The following is a 27,154-nucleotide window of genomic DNA, read 5'->3' as shown; positions in this document are numbered from 1 at the left end:
AATATTTGAGGTGTTTAAAACCTCTGAAACATTCAGTGTTCATCATTACTTTTCTGAGAAAGAAAAGATTAGTTGATATATGCTCGAGCTTGATGCAATATATTAAATTCTCATTGTGTAGCATCTGTAACATTTACTTTACATTTGTGCTTTCACAGTGAGAGCCTAGTCTCAGTTCTGGAATAGTATTAAAGCATTACAGTCAAAGAAAACATATACTCCTTTGAAATGAAAATGTCTAGGAATGCAAAACCAAACTGGAATGTCTCAGTAGTGAGACTTGGGAAGTTATAAGGGTAATACATGTTTTGTTCAGAATGTGGAGGGGAAAAAAAAAATTAACAAAAAATTAGAGCAAACAATACACAGTGTAAGAAAGTTTATATACAACGTGAAGAATATATCAGTGGAGGAGGATCCTGTAAGGTTAGTGGGAACAGAATTTTTATGAGGAAGCTGAATGACTATTAAGGAAAATGAAATTATTTATTGACCTGAGTTTTGACCATAGGAGTTTTAAGGTATGCTGACTCTGCTCATATAATAAATATAATGTGTTTTGTGGGCTAGAAATATCAAAAGCTTAGTGTAGAAACAGCTTGATCCGGTAAAAAGAGACAAGTTGCAAGACCCAAAGGTTACACAACACACCAATCCAGCTGTTTCCTGCTCAAACAAAAAATTTGGCTTAGCTTTCTGGCAGCTCAAGTTCAACAGGGCTGAGAGCTTGTCTGCGCAAGCAGTTTACACAGGTGCATATCTAGTTACATCAGTGTAAAATGATCGTCTTTCATATGAAGCAATTCTGTATCTACTTTCCTGTGAAGCACTATAGTTGACAAATTGTTCTAATTATGTTCCTTCCAACTGAATAAGGAGTAATGTTATACTGGAGAAATGTTCCATCAAATGAACGTCTTGTGTGCACGTGTGTATTTATGATGGTTGTCAACTATGTCCTTCACTAACTGGCCATTCTGTTTAGGTGTGTCACTTGTACTGCTCTGTCTGCTCTATTTGTACTTGAGTGCTTCATAGCAGGTTTTAATTCTTCAAATGCACATGCTTTCACGAAGTACTTAGCAAGAGCATAAATTATTTTTGTAGATAGTAATTTGTCCAGAACCATCAGTATGTTTCAAAATGGTTTCCCAATCTGGTGTACTTCATTCTTCTGTATTCTAATTTTATAGTGGTGGAATATTTACAGCTTTGCTAGTGCCAACACAAGAAGAATGTAGAGCTGTTGGAGTAAGTCAAGAGGAGGTGATCAAAGGGCTGGAGCACCTCTCCTATGAAGAAAGGCTGAAGGAGTTTAGTTTATTTAGCTTGGAGAAGAGTAGGCTCTGGGGAGACCTCATTGTGGCCTTCCAGTACTTAAAGGGAGTTTATAGAAAAAATGATGGAAGCTATTTTTTTACACAGGCATACAGTAATAGGGCAAGGGGAAATGGTTTAAAACTAAGAGGAGATTTAGATTCAGTATTAAGAGGAAAGTTTTTATCTGGGTTGGGGAGGTGCTGGAGGAGACCGCCCAGAGAAGCTGTGAATGCCTTATACCTGAAAGCTTTCCAAGGCCAGGCTGGATGGGGCTCTGGGCCCGATGTAGTGTGTGGCAAGTTGGCTCAGGCAGGCATTTGGAACTAGATGTTTTTTAAGATTCAGCCCAAACCATTATATGATTCAATTTTATAATCCCCATGCTATTGTACCTCAGTATACAAAGCATAGGAAGTGGAGGTGAGAGTTCCTTTAACTGTAGCATTTCCTAAAGCTGAAACTTGCACTCTTGTAGGCCAGGTGGCATGGCTCTTCTTTTTTTTTTTCCCGAGTCCCAGTTCAGCAAAGCATATGTTTAGTTAGTAATGAATGAAAGCTTTAATTGAAGTAGACTGCTGGAAGGTAGTTATTTCGCATATGAATGACCACTAGTGTATAAATAATACTCTTGCTCCAGAGGCTTATAGCCTGCTTGAATAAGATTTCTCAGATATTATGGCCTGACCAGTTCATTCTTCTCTAGGAGATTGCTGATATCTTTTTGTGTACAATTTCTATGATCCTGTCTTAATAAGCATCTTATATATACAGAGAATTGTATGAAGAATATAAATTCTTTATGCTTTTTTTTTTTTTTTTTTTTTTTTTGTATCTAAATAGACTCTATGTAAAAAGTATGTTGAGGAAACAGGTAGGCAGAAAAATTATCATTTATACTATGGACAAACAATTGCGATCAGTCAGTACCATGACTGAGAGAGTTATTTCTTCATACTTGAACCTTGAACACTGACCACAGTCATAGAAAGCTGGAGGTGTAAGGAAAAGTATGAGAAATTAGTGCATTGCTGTGGGCAAATTATGATCAAGGATATCTTTAGGTTCTTTGCAATGTCTCTGCATCAGTTACCTAGAATATTACCCAGAGTTAGAGATGTGGTTTTCATTGTATTTTTAGTTTACTCATTTTTGAGGGGATTTTAATGAAGCTTAACAGGTTCTAAATAAATAGAATTAATTTTGCTCCCATTTCCTTTTGAGGAAGCAATATGTTTACAGTTACCTAAAGATCCAGAAAATAACCAATATTTCTCATTCAAATATAGAGAAGTAAAATTAGTGCTTCTGCAATGCCCTCAGCTGACAGTGAGAAAGGAACACTTTTATGAAGATTCTTGAACATGCAGTTTTCACTTTGGCTTCCACTTAGGGAATATGTTGGATTGCAACATGGCAAAGGCAAAATAATACTTCATAAAGTGGAAGATAAGAATCTTTTTATATTTCAATACAATATTCATTGTGGTCTTGTATTATGTGGTGAGGATTGAGTTTTTTATGTAAATATATGCTGTTCTTTGATATAGGGATTAAAAGGTCAGAGACCAATACAAGAATATATCACTGTATTCTTAGTTCTGCATCTTGAAATGATTTCATATTTTTTATTAGAGTTTCCGTGTTATACGCAAATTTGGGTGAGTTTATATAATTAAATATGAAAATATCTATGCTCTCATTACACGTATGCTCACTCTGTTGTTACATGTACTCTCATATTCATATATATATTTTTTTCTTCGGAGGAGTCTGGAACATTTTCAATATTCTCACTTTCAAATAACCTCACTTCTTTTATTATGTCATTCGATGTTAAGGCCTATGATTTTAAGGTTTTCTCCTTCCTTTTTGTGTAAGTTGTTCCATGGTTCAAACTATGGCTTTCTTGAAAATATTGTAATATGCATGATTGCAATATTCAACTGCATGCATGTTCTCTGTGAAAACAATTGCAAGCCATTTTAATTTGCTTTGAAATTAGTGACACACAAATATAAAAAATTTGACAAAATAGTCTTAATTTGGACATATATATATATTGATAATGCATAAATAATCTGTGATAGATTTCCAAATACATTACATGGTGGTTTAGAGAATGTGCTGAGATTCTAAGAATTTACTCTGTTTTCAGAGTTTTGGTACCCTCGAGTCATTCTGAAAACTAAATTTATTTTATCACTGGAATCATCCTACTTATGCCATGCTGATTCTAAGACTATTATTCAACTAGTTATTCTTAACTGAAAACATTTATATCTGAACCGCTGTTTACTATCACCACAAATTTGAAATCTGTAAATGCCTTTTTTTTTTTTTTTACAGTAATTAGTTTGGTTTCTCTTCTCCCAGAATCTTTAAATAAATGTATGCAATGCCCAGTGTGTTTTTATGTAGACACGGACATCTCAAAATAAGTTATATTTAGTTTTTTGTATAATATTTTATCATAATTTTTTGTCCGTCTTTGGATGTCTTAGGAATAAATCCAGGTTATTATAATAATTGTCATTATTAAGAGGAAAACAACAGGAAAAATATTAAGAATCCACCCAGAAAGTAAAAACAAAAAACAAAAAACAAAAAAACCCACACCAAAAAAAACCTCCTATACTTTTATAAGGTAATATTTTAAGGAAGTAAGGATTCTTGTGATGTTTTAATGGTCACATTTTCAACTGAATAGTCAGGTGAGCTCAACTAAACACTTTACATATATTTATTCTCAAATTCCTTGAAATACAGCATTAAGTCAGGACATAATGACAGAATCTTTTTTTATCTTGATTTTAATAGCTTGCTATTTCTCAAAGATACTTTTCAATGGGAAATGATGTTACAATATACATAAGTTCTATCTTCTGCATATTTTGTGCTAAAGCCGACACAAACTCATTTTACTTTTGTTTTTGTCCGATATTAGGCTTTATTTAAGCAGCAACAAGATGTTGTTAGTTGTTCTTCAAAGCAATTTCTGGTAACAGAATAATGCTCTGGAACTTATATTTTACTTTTCTAAATAAATACCTTAAAGAAAACTAAAGAAAATTAAAATAGATGCTACTGTGGCATAAGCTCCAAAGCACTCTAGATTTACAGCCACTGGTGATCAGAAAGGAAAGCCAAACTCTGGGGTGTGTGAGTAAAATCTACAACATTGAAAATCTAGCTGTTTTTTTTTAAAATATACTATTTTGAAAAAAAAAAAATGTTGGTATAAATAAATTTTGTTCAAATTCTTCTTTTCTGGGAAGTTGCTTTTTAATTTCTTTTAGTGCAGAGTTTTAAGTGAGATAGTTTGATAAATGGGTTAGAGGTTGAGTTAGATACAGCAGTTTCTCTCTAAGTAACAATTTCATGAAAACTAAAAGTAGCATTTCCTTCTTATTCAACTTATGTTTCATTTATATTCTTAGCTTTCTAACTTGTTCTACTTTATTTGTAGGAACGAATTATGTCCTTAGAAAAGGTAAGTTTCTTAAATTTATTTTCAGACCAATCATAATGAAACTACTTGATTCAAAATGTAATTTTTACATATTTTTTTAAAAAAGGTTGCCATTTGGATTTTTTATTGCCATTGAAGATGCATGATATTTTTGCACTGCACCTTTCTATTTAGGTTTTCATTACAGTATTTGAGCACCAGTTATATAAAATTTAAAGTAGTATACTTTTCTGTATAGTTCATTTCACATTTGTCGGGAGTTAATACTCAAAGTGAGAGTCCCGATGCTTCACATAATGCTGTGTGAATTAGTTCTGCTCAGAAGTGTATACTCTGCCAACAATTTGTCATGAACTGAGGTAAGCTGCCTGGTGAACTACTTCACAGTCTTTGTCAGTTCCCTCCACCTTGGTAGAAACTGAGAAATTTTCTTGGAAATCAACCAGTTATTCCTGTGAATACGTGCCTTATATATGCTTTGATAGTAAGAAAACTTGCTGTTTTCCGTAGAGAACCCAAAAGAGAGGGTATCACCTGCATAGATTATTTGGATTGGACTTTTCTGGATTTTATTTGGCTTTTTGTTATAATGTCATAAATTCAGAATAACTCCATTAATATTGTAAGTATTCTGCAAGATTGTTTTTTTGACTGAAATTTCCTTTTCACTGTGAACATCTACGTTTCAATTTAAGTCATATTTTATGTTAATGAAATTAAGGCTTTGAATAACAGTAAAACAAATTTCTATTTGAACACACTCAGCAGTGTGAAAGCTCCCAGATTCCTCTATTGTAGTAGCAGGCTCAAAGTTGCATCAGTTTTCTGATTTTTAGGTGCAGAATTGAAAGGGTGACAGTCCCCAATGCAGAGAGATTACATGACTGCCTGACACTGTCCAAGTTCGGGCTCTTTTTCTTTCTTTCTGTGTGGCTTCTATCAATAAGCAAAGTCTGCTCTTGTGATTATTTCATGGCTGTCCCACTTTGCATGCATGAATATTTAGTAATTTTTAAAATCTAAGGGTTAATACTTCTGTGCTTGGTTTGCTTCTGTAGTGTCTTGCCAAGACTACCATTACATCAAAGGCCTTCTGATCCTCCCAGAACACAGCGGCTCTTTGATCTTATACAAATGCCTGGGAGAGGAGCAGCGTCATCCTGCCTGCCTCTCCCTTTCCTTTCCTTTCATCAGTGAGCCAGTGTGTCACTTCCTTTCACTGGGGGTACAGAATTTTCCCAAGGGTCTCCAGTTCCTTCTGCTCACTCTCACCAATAACTTTGGCTGCTCATAGCCAGGTGCATCTTTTCTCCTAATGCTCTCCTTACCTTCTTCCTTGCTGCTGTCTGCTCCTCCGATGTGGCTATTCCACTTACTATTTAGCTATTCTCTTCTCCCTGCTCTTTGATATTTTACTTATTCTTTTTCTTTTTTTTTTTTTTGCTAAAACTGCCACCTTTAATTTTTTCTTCACTAGCATTCTGTATCTTTTTTTCTGTTAAAGAACATTGTTAAAATATGATTTTTTTTTTTTTTTTTTTGCATTGCTCTCCCATTTATACTTATTTGTCATCTTTTGCCTAGTTTTTGAATTTAGAGTAGGAATCAAAAATAGTGGAATTCACATCTTTCTAACTTACATATTCCAATTAGTCTGCACAAATTCCACAGACTAAAGATGTATGCGTATATTTCTAACATTCTTATCACTCTTCCCTCAGAAACTGACATAATTATTTTTAAAATGACTGTTTAGTAAAACTGTTTTTCACTATTTTGAAAAAAATGAGTTACTAAAATAATTTAAGGCATAACATTGGAAAGAATATACTTGTGTTGAGGCTGAATAGAAAAATTGCATATAAGCATGATCAGAATATCTTAATGTATATTTTTAAACAAATGTTTAAAATATTGATGTATGTATTTATTGCTAAAGTTCCTTAAAGAAAGAAACACTGCAAAATGTGGAGAATTCTGTAAACTTTATTAAACTGTGCTGTTCTTGGAAGTCAGGATGAGTTGTTTCATATTTACTGACCCTCTCCTGTTTCATATTTATTTATAAATAGTTATTGCATGTGGTTTGCAACTTGATCTAATAACTTTATGTTCTGCCATGGTGATATTAATAATATAATGCTTCACAGAATCGTGAAACAGTTGAAGTTAGAAGGCGTCTCCGGAGGTCACTTTGCCCAACCACTGCTCAGGGGGCTTTTGAAAATCTCCCAGGAAGAAGCTCTACAACTCTTTTCTCTTGCCAGTGCTCAGCCGCCCATACAGTACAGAATTGCTTCTTGATAGTCAGACAATTTCTGGTGTTCCAGTTTGTACCCATTACCTCTTGTCCTGTAACCAGGCACTACTGAAAAGAGCCTCACTCCATCTTCTTTACACCCTTCCTGTAGATATTTGTACACATTGATGATATCCCTCCTGAGCTTTCCCTTTCCTGGGGTGAACAGTCCCAACTCTCTCAGCCTTTCTTCATAGGAGAGATGCTTCAGTCCAGTCCCTTTAACAATGTTATTTGCTCTTTGCTGGATTCTTTATGGTATGTCTATGTCTCTTATGTAGAACACTAGATGTGTCTCATCAGTGGAGTGTAGGGGATGGATCATGTCATTTATTTAAGAGATGCATGGACATGACACTAAGGGACAATGTTTAACGACGGAACTCAGTAGGTCAGATTGACAGTGGACTTGATGAGCTTGAAGGTCTTCTCCAACCTAAATTTTCTGTTCCTACTCTTATCCCTCTTCATTTTTTTCCTGTTCTTTTATTCCTATTCCTATTCTGACTAACCTACTGGCAACACTCTTCCTAACATAGCCCTTAGATTCTCTGGACAGAGAGTTTCTTTCGGTATTGTGAAGTTACTGTAACATTTTCTAGATATAGAAAATACTGAATAGTTTTGCCATATTTTGATAAAACAAAATAAGCTTGATATTCTATTAGGAAAAGTAAAAAACTTTATTACATTGTGCTACTATAGTTGCTGTGGTTTTTTTAATTCTTTCATTGTCATTCAACATTTGATTAAAATGAGGAAATCTATAAGCCAAATTCCTATTTTTTTTCCTATTCTGACACTAATTTGGTTAAAACACTTCTTTGTATTTCATTTTTTCTCAGCTGTAAGAGAGAACGCTATTTCTTCTTTCCTGTGAGGGCTGTGTGATTTAATTTTTTGTAATGCATTCAGAAAGGCTTAATGAAATAATGTTAGTGACAAAAAAATTAAATTACATGTAAATGTACGTGTCTAGCCTGCAAAGCTTCATAAAATTGAAGTAACCATTTTGAATGGCAAGGAAGCTGTTTTACCTTTTATGAATGTGTACTACTAACATTATGTTACACCCACTGCCTCTTGAGCTATATTTTTTTTAATTTCCTGTAATGATTCCTGGGTGTCTTTTGATAAAATCTTAGTAAATGATAAGGAATTGATTCTCAAAAACATTTTCTGTTTACCCCTGGTAGCAATCAGAATGCTGGTTGATGATTCACATAGATCTGCCAAAAGGTTTCACTCACTACCTCCTCCACATTTCCAGCTGCTAGTATGCATCAAACAACTGAAAATTCATGAAATACTTTCCTAATACTTTTCCATGTAAACAATTCTTGTCGTTACCATAGGGATGATGAGTGATCATGAATGTGAAAAGTAATGGTTCATGTTCCTGTGAATGGGAAAGGAAGCATCCATGAAGCTCTCTTAATTAAAATGTTGCCCACCCTCTGCAAAAACATCTGGAGTCTGAATTGAAAGTTCAGTTAGTTTGACATTTGCAATGCTTTCTTAACAAAGATATGCTGGTTTTGATTAGTATAAGTGCAGTTTTTGCTTAAAAAATCTTAGGACTTTGAACCTCAATGAAACAATGTGGTTTAATGAAAACCAATTGAACATGCATGTTGTATAACTGGGTTTTACGTTTATCTTTGTAAAGGTAAATTTATTTCTTAATGTGCTGAAATCACCAAAACAACGGCATAGATAAGAAGCAATAAAATGATACAAAATATATATTTTCCTTTGTGTGGAAGATGTTCTAGATCACAGAATGACCCAGTTAGAGTGAAATTTTCCTGGCATATAGAGGTCAACAATGAATCTAGGAACTCTTAAAGAAAACCACACTTGCGTTAAAAGATCATAAGATGTATGATCAGTATACTGCTGGAGATGGAAGCTGACATTACAGAGTTTTGTAGATTAACAAGGAAATCAAAAAATATCTTTAAACATGCTGGAAACATCCTACTCTTGTTATTTAGTTATTCAATTTGCAAAGTTGATTTAAGAATAAGATATCATAGGTCACTTTCAACATTCTTTATAGGTCATCTTCAGCTTTCATCTGAATTGCATGTAATTCCCTGATGAAATACATTACAGTCAGTTAAAATTACAGTTGCAGTTAATCTTTTTTATGGATATTCTTTGGGGACTGGCTAAATGTTACTGAAGTCAGATCTAATGTTCAAAAATATGTGTTATTCTAATAGACATTTATTTTTACCTCAAAAAAAGAAACCGACACTAATGTGAAAGTCAATGAAGTTTGGTTTCTGGTTTGTGCTTGTGTTTTCAATATATTGACTATAAAGCTAAACTTTATGAGAACTATGCACAAATCTGCTTCGATTTATTTGAATTTAGCATTGCGGCTTTGAGACTAAAAATAATACGTGTATCTGATCTTGATTTAGATCTGTCTCTTGAGACAGCGTGTGACATTTGCATCAGTATAGGAGGAGGATTAGCTGTTCACATGCAGTTTAAATATAAAAGTGTTTGTATGGTGTCATGGAAAATGAGTAATTTGTTTTATTCTTCTTTAAGAATATAAAACACCCCCTTTCAAAGCAAATAGCCTTTATTTTAAAAACACAAAGATAAATAGCACGCACTCTATGGAGGAGTCTGCTGTTAAATAAAATATTATGAATACAGCTTCACTCAATACAATTGGTTTTCCTCTTATCAGTACAATCAGTTCACTGTATCAGTACCTTCTGTTCCCCTTTAAATAATGAGCAGACAGATGCATTTGCTTGCTTTAGGATTGTTTGTATGTATTAGGGCATATAGCTTTCCAGTTTCTTGGAAAAAAGTTAACAATGCTTAATTGCCTTCTGTGTCAGGTGCATTCAATATCCTTTTTTACATTTTATCTTGTGTGGCTAAATCCATCTCTCTTAATAGAATGGAGTGTAGTCATTAATGATACAAGTGTGGCATTTAATCCATGCTGAAGAGATTGCTGTGTGTTTCACTAAATTGCTGGACAAATTTCTGTCGGTCAGCTAAAAGTTGTTTCGTTACCTCTCCCTCTCATTGTTTAAGATATTGTTGCCACCTTCTTCATCCAAATTCCCCTAAGAAATATTGATTTTTCTTTTTCCATTTTGGTTTGTTCATTGCCACAGTTCTATTCATTAGTTTTATGAAAAAGGAATATATTTTTCCTCTGAATACGCTTATGTATGTTATTCTGATCATAGAATAAGAATTGCTCAGGTTGGAAAAGACCCTCAAGATCATCAAGTATTTTAGAATGTAAATGCAGGCAAAGTACAACAATGACCAAAATGTAATGCTTAGGGAATCATGTATGTACAGGAGCAGCATATATTTTACTTTCAGTCATTTGGTCAGATTGCAGCCATTCAAAGGTCAGTGAGGCTTCTTAGTCATGAATGGACACATATTCTTTCAAAATTGATATAAACATTTCTATCATTATGTGATTTGTGATTTTAAGCAAATTGGTCATTTCTTCCTTCAGGTACCTGCGTTCTTTGCTGAAGAATCCTGCTTTATTGAATGTTTCTATTTATTCACTCCTTGCATGGAAAAAACATTCAGTAATTTTGGTCATTCTTGTTGCTCTTCTCTAAGCTTTCTCCATTTCTGTTTCTCTTCTGACACAAATTCCCACTGCTGTACTCAGTAGGCAAGGTGTTGCAAACACACTGTGAATTAATAATCAGCTTTTTTATTTGTTATTTTTAATTATGATCAGTGTTGATTTATCTTTTCTGATAGTTATTAAGCACTGAATTAGCAAATTATTTTGTATCATTTTCCTTATGATCTGGATCATGATCAGTAGTGGTTAGCTCAAAGCCAATTACTTTATAGGAATCCAAAAAAACTATCAGAAATTCAAGCTGCATTTATTGTCCCTTATCCACTGTTGATAAGACCCTGAAACTAAGCACTGAGTATGCCCATAGCACAGAGGTTGATCTTCTGCTTTCCAGATGAGAATTAATAAAGTAACAGTAGTTTCACATTTCTAATGGGAGCAAGCTGAGGCACAACTAAATTTTTTCACAAGTAGTACGTGAAATAGAGGGGATGTATTTTGGAGGTACCTAAAAAGCACAAATGATGAGCATCCTCCTTCTCTTAGTGGCAGTGTTGACATTGGGTCTTGGCACAGAAATTTTGAGAAGGAGCTGAATGTTGAATGGCTTAAGGGATGGACTTACACTTATGGTCTGAGTTCCTTTCATATGAGTAGATCACAGGTTAAAAAAAAAATATTCTGGTTGGAAGAGGAATATTCTATAAATTGAAAGTATTTAATTGGATCCTGAGGCACCATTACATTAATTGTGTCCTGTCTCCCCTACAGTTTTATTTCAACTTTGTATCACATACCTAATGTTTGTTTTCCTACAGTTCACAAGTAAAATCTTTCAGCAAAATTATTTACGGTTTAATTTGGTGCTGGACAAAGAAAAGATACAGAGTTCTATTACGGTTTTGTTGTTGTTTCCCTGTGAGGAAAAAGTGTGTTTCTGAAGGACTAGGGGAATTGCTTTTTGGAATCAAAAATTTCACAGACTGTCAGATCTGTGTGATACCAGGAATAACTGCTGAATGCTGTGAATCAGTATTTTAATTTACTTATAATTAAGATTATGTTTACGAGAGCAGGTAGAGATTTTTATTGCTTAAAGTCTGTTGTATCTCCTGTATTTCCCAGCCTTAAAATTGCACATGCAGGCCAGTACCAGGGGAAGAAGCAGCATACATTACAGTTCATCATAAGTTAATGGAGTTGAAAACCGGCGCTTTGATGAACATAAGTAAATGAATCATGAAATATGAATTATTACTTCCTTTCTGTTGTAGAAGTTATACTTACAAGAGGAAAACATCAGAGTGATAGATACCTCTAGGCAATTTTACTTTGAAGTAGAGAGGTATAGTAACATTTGAGAAAAACAGACAGGTATTTTACAACTTTAAAAACAATTATGTGCTATAATCTGTGAAAACACATCAATGTTATATTTAGTCCTCCTGCCAGATTGCACCATTTTAACACTCCTTGTTAATACATACGTGAAAGTTCTGTAATTCCTTTCTAGTAAAGAACCAGGTATGTTACAGGAAACACTATTATTCCCCTTAAGATCTCTCTAGATTAGGTTTGTAAGCTGGGAAAAAAAAAAAAAAAAGAAAGGAAAAAAAAAGGAAAAAAAAAACCCTACATGATTGCAAATTGTCACATATTAAAATACAGAATTTCTTATGAAAATTAAAAAAATATGTATGATTTTGATCTAAGCACAGCTAGCCAAATGGAAAATCTACTAATCAACTCACGTGAGAAAGAAGGGTGTACTATTTTCTTGTTACAAGTAATAACCCTTATTAGTTCTGACTTTAAAATTTTGTGAATTTGGATTGCCCTGCTTTCTTCACTAGAGACTGGCACAAGTATGCACTTTCCTGTCCCTAAAAGGTTTTTTCATCATTTGTCAAAATCGGATGACAGCTTTGCAAAAGTGCTGCCCATGTCAGGAAATGGTTTACTCATCTTCCAGGCATGTCTTCATATATTCATTCTTACATAATTTCTGTACAGTTTTTAAAAAACTAAGATGTTAAATTATTGCTTTAGTATAAAGGCAAAAGTCATTATGTTTTAGGTTCATACCTAGGTAATTTCTACCTTACTTTCCCTCTCTTTGTATTTTCTTGTTCTGACCAAATGTCTAAGGCTTCTTTGTTTTACTCTGTTTCACTTCTGACAATTCTTCCTGTGGTTCTTGAAATCTTAAAAATCCTTTCTGGTCAATGCTTTTTTTTCCCATTTGGTTTTTTACTCTTTATATTGTTCTTGAAGAAACTATTTGTCCAGCCCTCGCAAAGTTTGTTCTTCTTAGCTGTGATAACTAATTTTTTTGACTCTAGTTGACTACACTCTAAAAACTAGACTCTAGTCTAGTTTGACTCATAATATTCTGTTATATGTTATGTGAAGAATAAAATCTAATCTGAAACAAGAGGCAGATTCTAGACTTCATCTTCTTGCTAAGCCTTTGTTTTTTCTCCTACTGAGTCTTCCATTCCTTGTTCAGGATTTAACAATGGAGTGAGAGCCCTTTTTTAGCTAAGTGTGCAGCGGAAGGATAAAAAATATTTCCTGGAACGTGAGAAGCCCCATTAGTCTCATAAATAAAAAGAACTCTGTAGAACTGATTTAGCCAGGTGATTATTTAATAGAAATAAATCCTAATATCTTTTTCCAGTATCACTTTTGGTCTAATTAAACTAAATAATCAGTAAAACAGAGAAATCAGTATCTTATGTCAACAGTCTAATATAGTTTATATTAACTGTGTATTGGCTTCAGGTTCAGTTTTGTGAGACATTGCAGAGAGAAGATGAAAAGAGATTGATTATTCATTGTTATGTGTACAAGTCAGCATGTAATTAAGCTAACAAGTACTACACTTTTCATGTACTATATTATAGTAGTTTAAAAAATTGCTTATAAATTATAGTAGCAATGGCATGTTTAGTTGACTGTTGGTTATTTATTTATTTATCTATTTATTTCTAATGTTTTCTCTTGCGTTCTCTTCTTTAGAGTACTCGAGTAGCTTTAGACCATCTGGAGTCTGTTCCTGAGAAACTGAGCCTCTTAGAAGATTTCAAAGATATTGGAGTGAGAACGACTTCACTTGACTCTTTTAGTAGTTCTAAATTATTTCAATTAACTAATGTTAGCCCCATATGTATAGATAAATCCGTTAACAAGATATATGAAATTACATATGACAAAAACATACAGTAAGCCATTTTTTTTTGCCTCAGCTTTACTGAGGCCATGAATTTAGTAGTAGGTAGTAATATAGGTGAGGTGTTCCGTAATGCAAGCAAACGTTTAGTACTATGTGTAGGTTGCTCAGAAAGTAATACTAATTATTTCCATGGAAACTGCAGCAGATACAAAGAGCACAACACTGTTTGACAGAGCAAATTCTCAGCTACAAAGCAGTATTTTTCAATGTAGTCACCACCAATAGATGTGTGTTTTTGCCAGCAATAAATAGGAGCCTGCATGCAGTGCTTGTCAGGGGAAATGACCCACTATTTCACAGCTGCCATGATGGGCTGTTGCTGAAAAATATTGCCTATGCAATATTTCATGTTTCACCTACCCAAGCATGGGGAAGTCAGAATATGCCAAATCCAGAGTGTACAGTGGGCATGGCAGGACTGTCCAGACAAGACTGGCAACATGTTGTATGGTCTTCAAACTGATACAGAGCCTGCTCTTTTCATGTTGCAAGAAAAAGGTTGTCACCTTCTCTGGCCTGACTCTGGAAATTTGAGCTTCATTGAGCAGCAGACAGTTGATGGTTTGTCTGAATTCCAGGAAATCCAGAAGGATCACCCCTTTCTTATTGCAAAAGACAGTGCACATCAGTTTACACCCTTACAGCTGCATCTTGAATGTTTTCTTCAATGGGAAATTCACATGTGGCTCCTCCATGGACTGCTTTTTTGTCTCCAGCTAATAATGGTGACACTCATCACTGATAATGACATGATGCAGGAAACTGTCACCTTTAGCTTCATGTCAATTAAATAGGTTGTGACAAACTTGCATACAGTGCTCTTTCTGTTTCTCTGTGAGCATTTGTGCAACCCACTTGGCACAAACTTTGTGATATTCCTACAATACTGCTGTCATTTCCAAAACACCGAAGACAATATTCAGCTCCACACACAGTTCTCTGGTCAAATAAGCTAAGTTCTGCTAAGATACTGATTGACGTGCTCTGTATTTCATGGTTTGGCAGCTGTGCATAGCTGTTTGGAATGAGGTTTGTCTTTCACTTCATTGTTGCCACTGCTGACAGCAGTTGCCACATCACCCACTGCCTCAGCTGTGCTCACACCCACTGTTTGAACTCTAGACTTTCACGAAGCATCCACAAATGTGAAAAGATGTAGTTTTTTTTCCGCATGAGGGAATTCCATGACATCCCTTTGCTTCATCTGCAATTCCAAGTCATATGCCATTCTATCAGACTGCCCCTCTGCTACCATCTGTTGCACAGCAACAACATGTAATGGAATATTGGTGGGAAGGTTCGATCTCTGTTGCCATGCCACCGACATCCACCTCTGACACTGTGGGCAAACATAATAAAATAAAAAATCATTACTTCCAGAGCAAATGTCGGAATAGGTCAAAACGTAATTAGCAACTCAGAATATATGTAGAGAGTGTCACATTATAATAGTCATTAGAAGAGTTGTTACTTTTTTCTAAAAAACTGTAATTGATTTTTATACATTGCAAAATTCCTTTGTTAGAAGCTATGAAATTTTGGAAAGAGTTACGAGACAATCAATCACCAATGAAGGATTACTTTTTAATATTTAATATTAGTCTTTTGTACATAAAAAACATCATACTTTCCATATGGCCCTTGTATTTCAGCCTCTGAAAGTTAGTGATTCTCTCACCTGAACTGCATGGAAAATCCTGGATACCCATATAGGCAGTAGCCAACCAATTTTTGCTAACTGATTTTCAAATTACAATATCATTTATATATTTCAATGCTTTTCTAGGAGTCCCATTGCAAGAGGGAGATGATTGAGGAGAGGTATACAAAGTATAAAGAAATAGTGACTTCTTTGCAGCAGCAGCTGGAAGGCTCAAAACAAAGAGCCCAAGAATTCAAGGTAAGTGTGTGTACTACACTTTGGTTTTGTGATTGCTTTAATCAGCAACGTAAGGTTATTTAGTGTATATTAACTCATGATGCAAAAACAGACTAAAAATGTATGTGAATGTTGCTGTTTCTTTCCTGGAATGGCAAAGTTTTGTGTAACTGCTATAGTAGTTGTAAAATTTGGTGACATTTTGTTGTCTTTGTTATAAACTGAAATATTCCAAAAACTCTTAAAAATTCCATGGAAAAGCAAATCTGTACTTTACTATTCTCAAGTCTTAGGTTGTACCACTGCTTTGCCAAATTATGTTCGCAGTTTTTTGATTGGTTTGTTTGCTTTTCCCTTGTCCTTTTAGGTTTAAGAGAGCTATTGAATTTTTTTTTTTTAATTGATTTATAGACTGCAAATAGTGTTGGTTTTTTTTTAGTACTTCATCTCTGTATTCTTTACAATCATGTCTATTTCATACACAAACAAAATTGAGGCAGAGTAGTGATTTGCTAAAGGTAATGTTGAAATTCAAGTAATGTAAAAAAGTAAGAAATAACGTTGTTGTTCAAGTAGTGCTGAAATAAATGTTCAGAATTGAGAACTGATAATTTTCTGCTATTGCAATCAGGATTCATTGACAGTGTCAGGTGTGTCTCTTGGCAATTGAGGTCCCAATGTAGGATCATGCCCCACGTTACAAAAAAAACTTCAGGCTGTTTGTGTCGCCACTTCCTCCACAGCAGTCTTCTTCTAAAATATGAGCCTACCTAACAGTAGGTTTTTTAACAAGAGGAAAAGATAAAATAGAGTATTTTAGCTGAACAAGTCGCTGCTGTAAGACAACACTGTGAAACTACCTGAGCCATGTTCTTCTGTATGAAAAGAACAGGGCAGATTCACTTTCATACTATTGCTACTAGTAATCTGCAGTTTCTGGAATTTCTCTTGCCTTTACAAGAGTTAATAATTCAGTGGCCATTGAAATCTGGAAAATTCTGAAAATCTAAGTGGAATGCAATCAACTTAGAACAGAATATAGTATTGATCTAAACTGACTGAGCTTACTGATGTGATGTGTTCAAAATCTGGGAAAGGCTGATTCCAAAATGATGTTTCCTCTATCTTTAGACAAGAAGGAGCATTTAACGACTTCCTTTTAGTCAGTTCTAATTGTTTTTTTGCATGACGTACAGTCCTCTTTGCTGTCACAGCTGTTACAAATAGAACAGAATGTTCTAAAACAAGTAACATACGGGTGCTAATCTGATTGCAGTGGTCAGGCTGGCTTAGTCTAAAAAATCCGTTTTTAATGCTTGCCTTTCTTACCCTCCCTTGGAACTGACTCAAATGCATTGTTGTTTCATTTTTAAAAAGTGTTTACTGTTAGTTAGTAGGGAGTCTTTAAATTGATTGGTGAAGGATTGTAATCTGGAGGACATCAAAGTTCATTGTTTGTGATGGTTTTGATTCATGCTCTGCACAGCGTTATGTTTCTCCTGTGTGAAGTTGACAGATATTTGGTAGATAATATTGCTTGAAGACACTGGCTGTGAAATATCTGTTGCTTAGAATGTCAGCAATGTCAGCAAAATCATAATTTGCGTTCCTATAGGTTAAAGTGTAACTTTTCAGCTAATAAAGGACGTCAGACGTTGAGGGTGATTTTTCAACTAACGAGCTAATTGTTAGTAGCTAAAGAAGAAATTAGGGAAGAAGGAGGTAAATATAACCAGTAATAATAAAATAAGGAGTAAAGAATACCAACTAATGCAAAATCAAAAGAAAAAGCTAGAAGAAACCTAAAGATTGTTATTTTGAACATATTAAAATATTCTGGGACAGTTTCCCTGCTAAAAACAACTGACCACTTAGTTAAATGCATGTAAGTATTAAAAAAATCACATGAGAAAGATACAGTATGTAAATGCAAATTTCTGTAAAGAAAAAGCACATTGTAGTTTACATGCCTTGTTTTTTTTTTTAAAGCTCTACTATAACAAAGCATTTCTGGAAGCAGAATGGAAAGACTAAATTTTTATTTTCTTTTAAAGTTGTTGTGCTGTGTGCATTTTGTGTACTAAGTCTCTCATCAGCACATAGGGTAGCACAGTAGTAATTCCTATTAATCTTAATAGGAGTAAATATCTCTTCACTGATGGGACAAAAGCTTATTGTATCTCTAAATTAACATTGAAATTTATTTCCTGTTCGGTTTTCAAATCTTAGCATCAGTATTAACAGTAATTTGAAATCTGTTGTAACAAAATTCCCTTGGGGTGTTTATCATAAGAATTCAGAAGCAAAGCTGTATGGTTTATATACTGATGCATTTGTGCATTATTATCTTTTCTCATTTCAAGAAACTGAGTAATTAGGATACCAAAGCAAGCTTTTAATCTTATATTAGAAGCTATTGATTACAACTGTGGACTACCTGTTGCATTGTTACTAAGGATTCAAATAGGCTTTTAAAAAATACATTCTTTTCATAGCTTGCAAACCAAATGACTTTTCTCACTGAAAAGCTATGTTGTACAGGTCTAGCCATAAATATTAACATTGGACTTCAAACTTTATTAAATGATTAAAAGAAAACAAAAGTGAAAAAAACATCTTCAGGTACTTTGATATGAAAAATCAGTGAAGTTGGAGTTTCCTCAGAGGCATGGAAAATGGATTTAAATTTTATTATTACTAAATTGTTGAACTTTAGCAAATTGATGTAGACCATTCATTGGTGGAAACTTCATTATTTGTTGATGCCTGTCTTGCCAATATGCTTTGCCTTGCACTGTGGATGTGAGGTAGATAGAGAAAAGAACATTATTGCAACTGATGATAGTAACAACAACAGTGCTCCCAGTGGTTTTCTCAGCTGAAGATTTTCAAAGATTTTGCAGTGATAAAACCTATTGTCTGCCTACAGAATTCATAAGCAAATATCTATTATAACACGTATTGGAGAATTCAAATCAGTGTTCTCCAGAATGTGTGAAATCAGAGCATAGATATGTATAAAAGCATGTATTTTGTAAAATTTTACAGCTTAATGATATGAAATAGTATTTTGTTTAATTGGCCATAGGATGGATGCAGCAGCCATGTGGAAATGGATGCCGAAATTTCTGGTATACAAGTGGCTGCTTCTTCTTCTAGTTGGCAAACTCAAAACAACTTTTTGTCCAGCTCACTGCTCTCAGATTCTAGTTGTAAGTATTGTTTCATGGGGAAAAAAAAAACAACCCACAACAGGTAATATATTTTCCTCTTTTAAAGTTGTTTTACTTGAACAAGTATTAAGAAAAAGTGCTAGAACTTTCTGAAGAGTTCTTCTATATTTCTGCATTAGGTACCAGATAGATGTCTGTTTCTATGAATAACTTTGTAACATCATAATTATACCTTTATTTTTAACTAGAAAATAAAATATGTATGTTTGTCAGCCAGACCTTTTCCAAAGAATTTGGTTTTGCAATCTCTACGTGAACAATCATGCATGTGTAAGCTGTGCATCTTCTCAGAGGCTAAAGATATGTTCTAAGTCTCATGACTGTGCAGCAACTTAATAATAAGAGTTGAATTCACTAATTTTGCCTCTACTTCAAAAGTTTTTAACAATTCTTTCTAGTGCATGTGTATAACTTGTGGTCATTAGAGGTAACCTGATCTCTGATACAGATGGGAACTGCACAAAAAAAGTTAAGATATATTAGGTCCTTATCTGGTGCAAGAATATCTTTCCATGAGTGTCAGAACTGATTTAGAAAAAAATGAGTATACATACAGAAAAGAAAACATGTATATACATATATAAAAGCACACATATACCTATATGTGTATATATACAATTCTCAGCATACCAGATATCAGCATAAGGATGTCAAAAACTTTTATTCTGAAGGATACTACCTTCCATTTCTTTTCAATATAACCAGTTTGTGCTTTGGCAACCTAGTGCATTCTGTGTAATGGAAAGTCCTATTTCAGGCTTCATAGCACTTCCAAACATCTTTGTCATGGAATGAATGCTGTAGTAAATCACTGCTCACCAACAGTAAGTCCTGAGTTGATCTGGTAAGGTTGAAGACAGTTGCTTTCTTTTCCTCTCAAATTCTGTAGCTTGTGATTAAATATCTTTTTGCAGAATTTTCTGAATAACAACAGTGGAAACAAAGCATATGGGTGAAAGCCTCGATCTCATCTGTACTTCAGGAACAATTTTCCCTGATTCAAAGTTGTTCTCCCATTTTTCTTTAATACCTGTCAATGTTTTTCCAAGTTAAATACAGCTCAATTGTTAAGGGTATGTTTTAAAAAAAGGACAACCCATACCTTGCAGGCATGTTGAACAAGTTCATCTCCAAAAGATCTACCTTAGCAGTTTCCTGCTGCTTTTCTGCAATTCCACTGCAAAAACTTGTTGAAATTTGAAGATGCAGCACGAATGTCACAAAATACTATAAATATGTTTATATTGCTTAATCTGAATGAAACTTGATGGGATTTCAGTACTTTTAAATTTATTTTGGGCTGGATCTCAGTTTTTGCTCTTCCACTTCTGAAAAAGAATGCAGAACATATGGAGAAACTCCATTTGTTGCAACTGGCGTGCACTAATTGAGAACATGGTGGGTGAAGGAGCATTGTTGTAAAAGTGCAGTTTATAAGAACAGAGGTGCTGAATGAGGTGCAGTAAGCTCCGTGCAACATATTTCTAACATGTTCAAATTAGTCAATTAAGGAATAGTGTTGTTAGACTTAATTTTTTATACAGCTGATCACTTAAAGGCATTAATTGAATAAGGAAAAATAATTTCCATTTCAACTAAGGCTGTTCTGTTCTACTCTGTTCTACTATATTCTATTTCAATTTTCTTCTAGCAAAGAGCATTAGATTTGATAGAATTAATGCCAGTGACTTACAAATGCTAAAGATGTTCTGCCTCACACAGGAGTGGATGATGGTAGGTTATAGTTTTGAAACTGAAAGTATGAAACTGAATTGTATTTGGATAAAACATAGATTATCTTTCTCAAGCATCTTCTTAACAAAGGAGACAGTATTATTATTATCAAGAACAGGCATGCAGCTGAGGGTTGAATGCTGTAGTGTATGCAGTCGATTATTATTTTGCTTATTTTCTTTCAAATTTTAAAAGTAATCACAATTACCCACGTTGCTTTTATGCTTTAATGAGACTTAATGCTATATTGAGGCCTGGTAGTAGGATTAAAACTTCTTTTCTATCTTATTCTATAGGTAAGATGCTCCTAACTCTTGAAGTTGCAATACTTGCAGAGCATTCTTGGCTAAGACATAAATTGAAAAAGCCCTTGAAAGAGGCATATTTCTAATATGTCTTCTAATAGTCTAATATTTCTACACTGGGGGAGGAAAGAGAAGAGCTCCAGTTCTGATAAGGAATATATGAGGAACCTGAATACCAATCTAGCAAGCCAGTTTTGGATATTTTTTTCTCTCCCTCAACTGGAAAAGTTTTCTGGAGATGAAAAATAAATTATGGAAGACAGTAATGATTCAGTGTTGATCATTATGAAATATTTGCAAAATCTTCAAAAGTTCTGAAAGGCTTCTTCTGAAACCATGTTTAGATGTGATTAAGGGACTGTTGTATTTTTTCTTCTGGAAAGTGTTTTCTAAATCATAAATTAATCATATCTTCATAGTTCATATATTCCAAGTCTCACAATGGTGCTGGAAAGGTTTTACAGCACATGTCTTTTACCTTTTTCTATTAATTTTTAAGGGAAAGAAATTGGTTATGAAAATACTTGGTGTTTTATTTCCTTATTTGCATTCTATTATAAATCCATTTGTCAGATTTTCTGGGAGCTAAAACCAGGCAGTAGTCTAAAGAGATTTCTATCCCTGATTTTATTTAATTCTGATGGAATGAAAGTGTTTTTAATTTCTCATTTTGCTAATTCTTTTCGCACAAGTGCTTTTAGATATTTCTTATGCTTAATTAATAAGTAGGAGAGCAAGTCAGGTGCCTGTCTAAGATTTTTCATGTAATTCTAGATGTCCTAGTGTATGCTTCCACCTGTCATTGCAGGAAGGCAGAGGTTTCCCATAGGTTTCATCACATATTTTGCATCCCTTTGTGATGCCTCAGAGCACTAATGCATTTGAGTTACTCCCTGAACACTTATTAGTGATTGAATGTTTTATGCTGAACCACTTCTCCATCAGTCAAATTTTGAAGTATATTTTAAAGTTGTTGATGTAGTTTCAAGTGAAAATTTTGCAGTGATTCTAACATTTGGGAGCTTTTCTTGTAATTACTAGTAAGTGTTAAATGATAAAATCAACTACTTCACTCATCTTAGTCACATAAACTCCATGAACTTTTAATTTCAGTAATGATATTAATTAATTATAACTTGAGGCTTTGACAGTGAAGTCTAGATCGAGGTCTTTTGCTCCCAAACCTCCTGTAGCTTTTAATAAATCTACCTGTAAGTGTCATCAGCTATTTGCTATGACTAATTCATCTTTTTTCAGAAATAGAAGACCTTTCTTTTCAATTCATTTTTCCAGAGCAGTTTGCAAGCCTTTGTGTTACAGTGTATCCCTACTCTCTTAGACACATGAAAACTAACAGATTATAGTCAATAGCTAGTACAAAAAAGTTACTTCCTAACACCAGCTTTGTGTGACATTTAAAGAGCATCAGGGTAGAGGGCAGATGCATACTTTATCTTTGGAGGGAAACCTGGGATTTAGGTTCAAAATTGGTTGAAGAAAGGGAAAAAATATGAAAGAATAAGTAAGAAAAAAACAATCCGCATCTCTCTCTCTATGTATTTAACATAGTGTTGCCAATTCAGCATGCGGGTGAAAAGTAATTAGCATTCTGTTTTCTTTGGTCTACATCTTTCTACCTGAAGGATTACTACAACTATAATGATTTTTCTTTAAAAAAGAAAAAAAGCTATTATAAAAATGTTGTGGAAATTTAAGCTTTTATTTCTATACTCATGTTCTTAAAAAGGAAGATGTGTAAGCTATAATATAATTTATACAAGGAACTTCATTAGATACAGCTTGCAGTCTGCAATGTTATCAGACCAAACAGTTGGTCTAAAAACTCAGCACTGGTTGTTATCTAAAGAATAATCCTCAGAAACGGTTTTTCATGATCACTGTAATTTTCTATAATTTTATATTATGAAGGTCCTAGGAGTTGCAGATGCTTTACATTAGCTTTGAAAGTTGGATCCTGCCTTTCTCTTTGTACAGTTGATCACTTCAAGGCTTTAGCCTGGATAGTTTCCCAGCAGCCACATGTCTATCTGGCTTTCTGTTGTTTTTGGGAATTCATTTTCCAGGGCTTCATTAGCTGTGACTTTATGGAGAATAAAATAGCCACCAGTTTTCCCAATCTGTAGCTAAGATCACAGTCTTCTCTGACTCTTTGGATCTAGTGATAAACAATACTTTTGTTTTGACGTGGTCTATAGTACAATTGATATCATGGTTGAATAAAAGCAATTTGTCCTAAAAGTTGATTTTTATTGCCATGACAATTAATTCCTGCAATGTATCCTGATGCCTCTCTTTATCCCTCCATATATACTTTTTCATAAGCTTTTAAGACAATTTGAATTGAGATTTATAAATAAGTAGCTTAATTAAAATTAAAAAGACATTATAATGTCATGATGCTGTAAGACAACCTTGTGTTGCTCAGTGGTAAGAAGCATGGACAGTTGGAAACTGTAAAATGAAAATTCATTCAGTACAGCAATTCTATGTATGATTTTTCATTTTTTTCTTAATTTGAAAGGCCATACAGTAGTGTAATTCTGGACAAATGCTGAAGGTTTTATGCTCAAAAATGTTTACTCACTGTTTTACTGATGTTGCAAACACAGTGATTTTGTTTTCCATCTGGACATGAAAACATCTCACTCCTCTTAATTAAAGTATGAGGACGTGATCCCTACTAAATGATTATATATGTCTACAATTTTACTGCACTCTTCAGAAATTGCCCTTTGATATTTGTAATAAACAATCAAGAAGTACCACAATTCTTACATTTGTATGATTGAGGAGAGGCCATTGAAGAAAATTATATTTTATGTAACATCTACTTTGTTCCCCTTCATTTCTGCCTTTGTCAAATAATTGCCAGTTGTCTGGATATTTGGATTTTTTTCGTCCAGCACTTTATTATAAGATGGTTTCCCAATTTATATTTTCTAGATTTTGATACAATATAATGTATTTAGCATTTTATATGTGTCCAGTTGCAAAAAAATATGCATGGTATGGCATCCTGTGAATGTTCAGAGTCACTTGCTGACTTTATGCTATTGAACATGGCATTTCCTCAAGAATTTTTTGAGTGGTTTGTTTTGTCTTATATAAATGGAAGCGTTGTAAAATTAGATGGAAATGAGATGTTGTTAAAAGTTCTGAATATCAGAAAATGCAGAAGTTTATGGTTTGTTTTTTTTTGTTTGTTTTTTTTGTTTTTTGTTTTTTGTGTAAGGAAGATATGTTGTCCACATCCATATTAAACAGCTTTGGATTGTATTTCTCTGAAAAAATGAGTCTGTTTTGTCAATTTGTAGCATTACTAGTATTGAATACTTATTAATGACATGTATTCTGCTCTGTAAAATATATTACTGCATCATGAAACATAGTCATGCTCTGCAAAGTATGTCTTTTTCTGAAGGTGTTCAATTGTTTTGATTTTTTTTGTTTCTATTTTTGTCTGATTTTTTAGCACATATGCAGAGAATAATCCCTTTTGATACAAATGCTACCAAGGAAGATTCTGTTAATGCTGCCATCAGTGAAATGAAGCTGCAAGCAGGAAGAGGGAAACAGTAGCACATTTTACAAAAACTCAGAAGACTTTTTTTGAACTGGTAATTCCATCCACTGTAGGAAGAAACATCCGTAACAATTCAATGATTGCCAAACACTTCAATGAAGAGTCCCAAAAGAGATTCTGATCAGCTCCTGTAACCTGTACACCAAAGGTTTTCTGAGACTGTGATATTCTTTTGCATTTTGCTCTGCAGTTCTAAACTAAATTTATTGTATCCCTGAAATATTATGAATTTAAAGAACTGTGACATTAATCTTTGATATTTACCCATGTACAGGACTTGTGCTGACGTGTTATTTAAAAAGATTTAATAGTATTATTAACAATCAGAACTATTCATAAAAAATATTTGTCCTAATATTTATTGAGTTATTATAGTGTTATACAAGTACATTTATGAATCTAAGTCCATCACTTTGCAACAATTATTTATGAAAGAAGCAATAAATATTAATGCCTAATTTCCTCTAAATCATATCATGTTTTCAAGCTCAGCATGTGTCACTTATAAGCTGTTTAGAATTATTCTTCTGAATAGTTTTATCAGATGCTGTGGCGAATTTGTTCTTGTGGGACCTCTAGTAAAGCACTCATAGCACCTGAAATCTCAACTCATCTGTATTAAGTGTACGAAGGGCATTGCTAAGTGGCTGTGAAAGTTTTACTAGCAGGGCTTAATGATCACTTATTTATTCTATTTTCTTCTCAGTTAGAAAAGACATGTCATGCTGACAGTATTGCATGATTGTATTTGTTTGGATGATTCTATTTTAAACAGTAATGGTATAATACTGCATTACTGTGATCTCAAGCAGCACATCACAGAAGAATTTGCTGTCAAAAGAAATAACAGTTCTTCTGATGGTCCTGATTTTATTTTCCATTTTTTTTTAGTGCTTCTGATTGAATCACTACTGCTGTGCCTTAAAAATTTACCAAATCTATTAGAGTACTGTGTAACATGAATACCATTGCAATAATTATTTTGTACACTTCTTTCATGCTTAGGAAGTGTTTCTCTAGAACACTGTTTTTTAGCGCCATAGGCATCTCAGGTCATTATGTGCCACCTTAAAACAGGAATTATTTTTTTTTTTCTTTTTAAGTTTCTGAAGTTTTCTGACATCCCAGTGGACTCCATAGCCTTTACAGAGTCCATATGGATTCTGTCTGTTTCAAACAGAACTTCTTGCTGAGAATATCAAAATGGTAGAGAAAAAAAAAAAATTGCTTTCATTTTCTATGGACTTGATTTTTTTCTTATTTATTTTGTAAAGTTTTCTTTACCTTCCACATGTATATAATGCATGTGCATTGTTGTGTTGTCATTGGCTTTTTATACGTCTGTTAATTCAAAAGGTTTGGAAAGCAATGCAGTCATGTCCATCTCTTCTAATCTCAACAGCGATGGAAGGGCAGGACAAACATATAGCCAAATAATCCCTTCTGGAGAAGACAGGACAAATGGAATCCAATTTCTGTCATTGTCTATGACAAAGACTATGGACGTAATGAAGTTGTGCTTAACTCAGGCCACAGGAACCATAAACTAAACCAAGTGTATGGTATATCCAACATTTGTAATTTATTTGTTTAATTAGATCAGAGCACAGTTAGAAATGTTTAAAGTGTTTTTTTTTTCTTCTGTTTAAACATTAGAAAACTGCAAAAAAGTCTCCAGCCTGCAGATTTTATAATACTTAAAAATTATGACAAAAATATTTTAAAAAGTCATTTTAAAATATATTATAAAACAGCAAATCATGCTCTCTTAAATCTGAGGGATGGTTTGAAAGTAATGCCTCCTATTTTATTATGTTGTCCCATAATGTCAGAAGTGGATATTGGTGGTATGGCAGTAGATGTTGAACTCTTTCACCAATATTCAATTCCATGTTGTTGCTGAGGGACAGTCTGACAGGATGGTGTCTGACATGGAAATGTGGATGAAGTAAAGGGGTGTCACGGAATTCCTCTATGGAGAAAAAACTGCGTCCATTCATATTCATGGATACTTCCTGAAAGTTCAGAGAGACCAAACTGGGTGTGAGCACGGGGAGGCGCAGTGGGTGTTGTGTTTCAATAGTGGAATAGTGAGGAGCAGCAGTGACAGCGACTGTACATCAACTTACACTGGTGCAGGTTTTTATGAGTGTGACATGCAGGCTCGTGTTCATTGCTGATGAAAATGTATGACTGAAGGTGGTGACCATGTTGAAGAATAGTGTATTATAGCCGAGAATTTGCTCTATGAAGTAGTGATTGTGATCTTTGTTGTAGTTTCCATGAAAATAAACAGGAGGCATTACTTTTGGAGCAAGCTATGTATATCATTTTGGAAAGAGTCTGCTGCTGATGGATAAAAATGTGTGCTCTACTCACTTTACTGAAGCTGGAATGTTTTTTGAAGTAAATCACTTGCTGGAAAATCAGTGGAACTTAAATGTCTCAGCTGAGAAGCAATATGTTGAGAAATAACATCCT

The 27,154-nt window shown here is 33.9% G+C and overlaps 1 protein-coding gene across 4 annotated transcripts in view; it reads left to right on the top strand.

Moving 5' to 3' along the window:
* Positions 1–26,740, top strand: part of CEP128 (centrosomal protein 128) — a 95,153-nt gene extending 68,413 nt beyond the window's left edge. For all 4 annotated transcript variants that reach the window (XM_052693488.1, XM_052693484.1, XM_052693485.1 and 1 more), the window contains 5 exons: positions 4,787–4,810; positions 13,705–13,782; positions 15,705–15,818; positions 18,886–19,009; positions 24,563–26,740. In XM_052693488.1, coding sequence (XP_052549448.1) covers positions 4,787–4,810; positions 13,705–13,782; positions 15,705–15,818; positions 18,886–19,009; positions 24,563–24,669 — 447 coding nt within the window. In that variant the 3' untranslated portion in view covers positions 24,670–26,740. The remainder of the gene's footprint in view (positions 1–4,786; positions 4,811–13,704; positions 13,783–15,704; positions 15,819–18,885; positions 19,010–24,562) is intronic.
* The last annotated feature ends 414 nt before the right edge of the window (positions 26,741–27,154 follow it).

The sequence above is a fragment of the Tympanuchus pallidicinctus genome, unplaced genomic scaffold (assembly GCF_026119805.1).
Source record: "Tympanuchus pallidicinctus isolate F22 unplaced genomic scaffold, pur_lepc_1.0 scaffold3, whole genome shotgun sequence".
Taxonomy (NCBI): Eukaryota; Metazoa; Chordata; class Aves; order Galliformes; family Phasianidae; genus Tympanuchus; species Tympanuchus pallidicinctus.
Note: the sequence above shows the minus strand (reverse complement) of the source record. Positions and strands in the feature narration are given on the sequence as shown.